Raw genomic sequence first — 4,151 nt, forward strand, 5'->3', positions numbered from 1 at the left:
TAAATAATAACATGGTTTACGTACGCATGGAAACAAAAAATTTGAAGAAGATTATGAAATATGAATGTAACGTTTTCGGTTTAAATTTATCGTCAAAACCATCTGGATCAAAACACCTTCGAACATTATGAAATTTCATTCGTTTCGTTTCGAAAACAAAATTATTTTTCGGCTGTATTTGTTTCAACATTTTCTTTGCGGTAATAAATTAATATCGCTTGTCAATTTTGTCCACAAAAAACTATGTTACCAGTAGTCAGAAAAACCGCCTACTATTACTCGAAATACATATGATTCTGAAGAAGAAAAAGAAAACCGAAAAGAAAAGAAGATCGTTCAAGAAATCAAACCCAAAATGGAATTTCAAAAAGAACACAGCTCCGAGTAATGTGGCTTTAATTCGAACATCCAAATCCATTGGGAAACTGATACCGAAATGGTCGGCTTCCGTGAAAACTTCGTGGGCCAATCCAGACCATCTCTTTGATATTCTACCACTAGGGGCTCGGAAGTATCTTTTATTGATGAAAAAACACACATAATCAGAAATATTGATATATTTTGAGTTTAAACAATAATATTATGTCATTTTGTGGAATGTTATTTATAAAATCACACAAACTTAGAACACTTTTACCTATACATTTTTGATGTTCTTCAGTCAAATTATTTTTTTATCAAAGAAATATAAGTTTTTTAGGCTTTTTTAATTTTATTTCGTGTTGTGTGTGTTTTACATCGGTGCCATATACGAGCTGAATAATGACAAATAATTACGTAAATATGAGAAATATTCAAAATATTCTCAACATTTTCCATTTATCCGAGCCCCTAGTTCTACCAACTTCTCTATCGTTCAATGACCGCACCTGTTCAAAACGAAGTTTTTAGAAAACAAAAATACGACTTCCCTGAATAATACCCAAACACAAATCGTTATTATACCTCAAACACAACATCACCCAAGCTCATTTTAACCGCCGGACCAACTATGCGTAAAATAGTTTCATTCTTATGATTTTTCACTTTAAAATTTGGATAAACAAGTGTGTATTTTTGCTGGATTCTTCCAAGAATTTGGCCACTTGATGTTGATACTTCAATAGAATCGGTGAATCCAAGGGCAGCTGGACGATATAAATGCAACACTTCGACATGGCGATTGTCCAATATTTTCATATTAAACGGTCGACCTGAGCCGAGAAAAAAGGTTGCCAAACAATTAGCGTCTTCTTTGGCCCAATAAATCTTTTCAAGACAATCAATTACATTTCACTTTTAAAAAACCAATACAAACATTTGTTTAATTACATTTTGGTTCTGTGCATTTTTGATGACGAATCTATTGCCAAGCTGTAGTTCAACTTGTTGTTTGATTCTGGCAATGGAACAAATTGTTTAAGAAAATTAACATTTTTTTTAATTAATTTTCAAAACGCCAAAATGTAGATACATCAAACTTACAATAGCTGATTAACTTGAGTCAAATACTCCAAGCCCGGTGGAGAGTTGGCTATTCGACCAGGTGCAACTGTGTGTGATAATGAAAACATCAATCTTTTTAAAATCAACCAAAGTCAATCGCATGGATCGACGTCGTTGATGAACGGAAAATAACTTACTGACTCCTTGTGCGGGTTGGTATTTGAAGTTACTAGAGTCTCCATATAATTGTGATACTGCTATCTGCTAATAAAAAAAAATGTTGCCTGGGCAAATTTTACAACTGGATCTTCTTTTATTTCTGATCGACAGAGCTGTTATTGGCACCGCAGAACTTCGGCCCGCACCTAATCTATATAACTTTTCAAATGCCACACCCGAATACAATAAAGAGTGATATTTACAAGAAAATTGCCCGCACTTCCGCAGTGCATATAAATGCTGTGCTGATCGGGTTTAAGCGATGTACACATATATTCCGATGGTGCCGATGCCCTTCCATTTGAACTTGATGCCTGTTGTTTTCTTCCTACATTATCCATGGCCTGTAATCTGTGAAATAAAGAACAGAGAAACAACCATTTGAATGAAATGTAAAATTCTAAATCAAATTTGTTCTCCAAAACCAAATACTTTCTCCTTACACACTAGGTGTGCGGAAAAGTAAAATAATAGCAAATTTTACCTAAGAAAGTATTCTGGCACAATATTCACTTTGATAGTTGCACAAAACACGAAAAATCAACCGCGAAGAGCAAGTATATCTAAAGAACTGAAGAACTTTTGCACATTTTAAGTGGCAAATATGGTATATTCTATTTCCTATTTGCAATCAATGCCAACTTTAGTAATTGGCAATGACTTATTGCTTCGTTCGTCGTCATGCGATTCCAGTTAAATTGTATTGACAAAGCAATTCACTATAACTTCTAATTTAAAAATGTGTTAATGTACAAAATATATGGCAGCCAGTTCCAAGTCGACTTTTAATTAACTAAATTATGTTTGCTTCTTTTTTGATGACATGTTTAATAAATGAATTTTTCGCCGATGGAATACACCATTCATTGAATGGCATTCAATATAGTTGAGTCTCAATCGCTTCAGATAATAAAGATCACGTATTTTTCTTGTAAATTTAAATGAATACAACACATCTAGGGGGTAGACACATGGAATATTACTTGAGATATTCACCGAAATTGAAGGTATTCTTGGTATTCTTGGTATTCTTGGTATTCTCAGTTTTAGACGAAATGTCAATGCATTCAGCAACGTCTCACAATGTGCATATATGAATATACACTGCCAGTTTTTGGCCGTAGAGCTTAATGTGAAACGTGGAACCGTACTATTAATATTTTGAATTTTTGAGTGAAGAGTTACAATTTTTTTAAAATTAATTACACCTTGAAAATTGACTTTGCCAATATTTTCCTCACATTGCCTCAACGGCTACCTATGCACTGCCACTTCAAAAAGTTGGTTAACCCTATAATTTATATACCATTCAAAAGGTAATTTTATGGAGATTCTAAAACAATTTTTATCTTCACGTAACTGCAACTTATTTTCAATAAATTTCCCCTTGAAAGTTGACTTTGCCAATATTTTCACTAATTTGGCCTCAAACGGCCACCTGGGAAACACATTCACAAGTTCGATTGGCTAATAACCTATATACCGTTGGAAAGAGGGCTTCAAGAGCTATCATCTGGCAAAGTTTCATCAAAATCATAGAACTAGGTTGCTTGCAATAAGATTCGGAAGCCGATTTTTCTCACAATTTTTCATATTTCGGCTAAACGGCCAGCGTAAAACGCCAGCAAACATGCCGGAAACTCCATAATTTATATACCATTCGAAAGGTAATTTTATAAGGAATCTAAAACAATTTGGTACCGCGGGTGTCTCCAACTTTTTTTCAACAAGTTTCATCTAGATCCAAAGTAATCAAGATAACACTGAAGTAAAACTCATTTATTCCATCTTTTATCCACCCAATAAAGTTGCGGAGAAACGTAATTCCACCCGAATCCATTCGTTATCCACTCAATAAATGGTGAGTGGAATCGAAATATTTTTCAAAGTGGAATCCAAAATAAAAAGTCTTACGGGAGTAAGACGAACTTTTCCGCACTGTGGTAGTTGCGTATTTTATTAAGAAAGTTCAAAATAATATTTGTTCGATTTTTCAAGCCTTTCAAGCGTCATAAAGTTCGAAACCAAAAAATATGTTTCAACTTTGGCAACGAAATATTTTTTAATTTAATAGCAGAAGTACCCGAGAAAAGATTTTTCACACTTTCATGATGAACCCATTTGTACGACATTTGAAAGTATTCTATTTTCTAACAAAATACTATAAAAAATATGTCTGACGTTAATTTTGCCATAAAAATTATTTTTGAAACACTTTCCATAACTAAAGTCACAAAAAATTTGGATCTTTGTATGGGAGCCATGTCTGTATGCTATATTAATGGTGTGAAACTTTGCACAGGTTATTTTTTCACAAAAAAATAACATTCGTAGGGTTTGGAGAAATTTCAACCAAAATTAAGGGTACCTCCCATACAAAATATTCGTCGTAATGTTATTATTTTGTGTAAAAAATAGTCTGTGCAAAGTTTCACGTCATTAAAGTATCATACAGGCATGGCTCCCATACAAAAATTCAATTTTTTTGTGACTTTTACAAGGAAACT

The 4,151-nt window shown here is 33.3% G+C and overlaps 2 protein-coding genes across 2 annotated transcripts; both read right to left on the bottom strand.

Annotated features, from left to right (window-relative positions):
- Positions 1 to 122: 122 nt before the first annotated feature.
- On the bottom strand, positions 123 to 1,995 carry LOC116347657 (phospholipid scramblase 2-like; the record flags this gene model as incomplete). The annotated part of the gene is made up of 8 exons (XM_031778348.1): positions 123 to 515; positions 738 to 755; positions 865 to 869; positions 946 to 1,248; positions 1,312 to 1,378; positions 1,465 to 1,531; positions 1,623 to 1,686; positions 1,848 to 1,995. Coding segments are annotated over 8 exons (931 nt in total), but the record flags the coding sequence as incomplete, so codon positions are not given.
- LOC116347658 (phospholipid scramblase 2-like) lies at positions 721 to 1,265 on the bottom strand. The gene is made up of 2 exons (XM_031778349.1): positions 946 to 1,265; positions 721 to 869 (listed from the first exon to the last, which is right to left on the bottom strand). Exons 1-2 carry the CDS (start codon positions 1,177 to 1,179, stop codon positions 795 to 797), a joined length of 309 nt encoding a protein of 102 aa, XP_031634209.1. The 5' UTR covers positions 1,180 to 1,265; the 3' UTR covers positions 721 to 794.
- Positions 1,996 to 4,151: the final 2,156 nt, after the last annotated feature.

This window comes from Contarinia nasturtii, unplaced genomic scaffold (assembly GCF_009176525.2).
Source record: "Contarinia nasturtii isolate CC-2019 unplaced genomic scaffold, AAFC_CNas_1.1 Cnas_scaffold_1998, whole genome shotgun sequence".
Lineage (NCBI taxonomy): Eukaryota > Metazoa > Arthropoda > Insecta > Diptera > Cecidomyiidae > Contarinia > Contarinia nasturtii.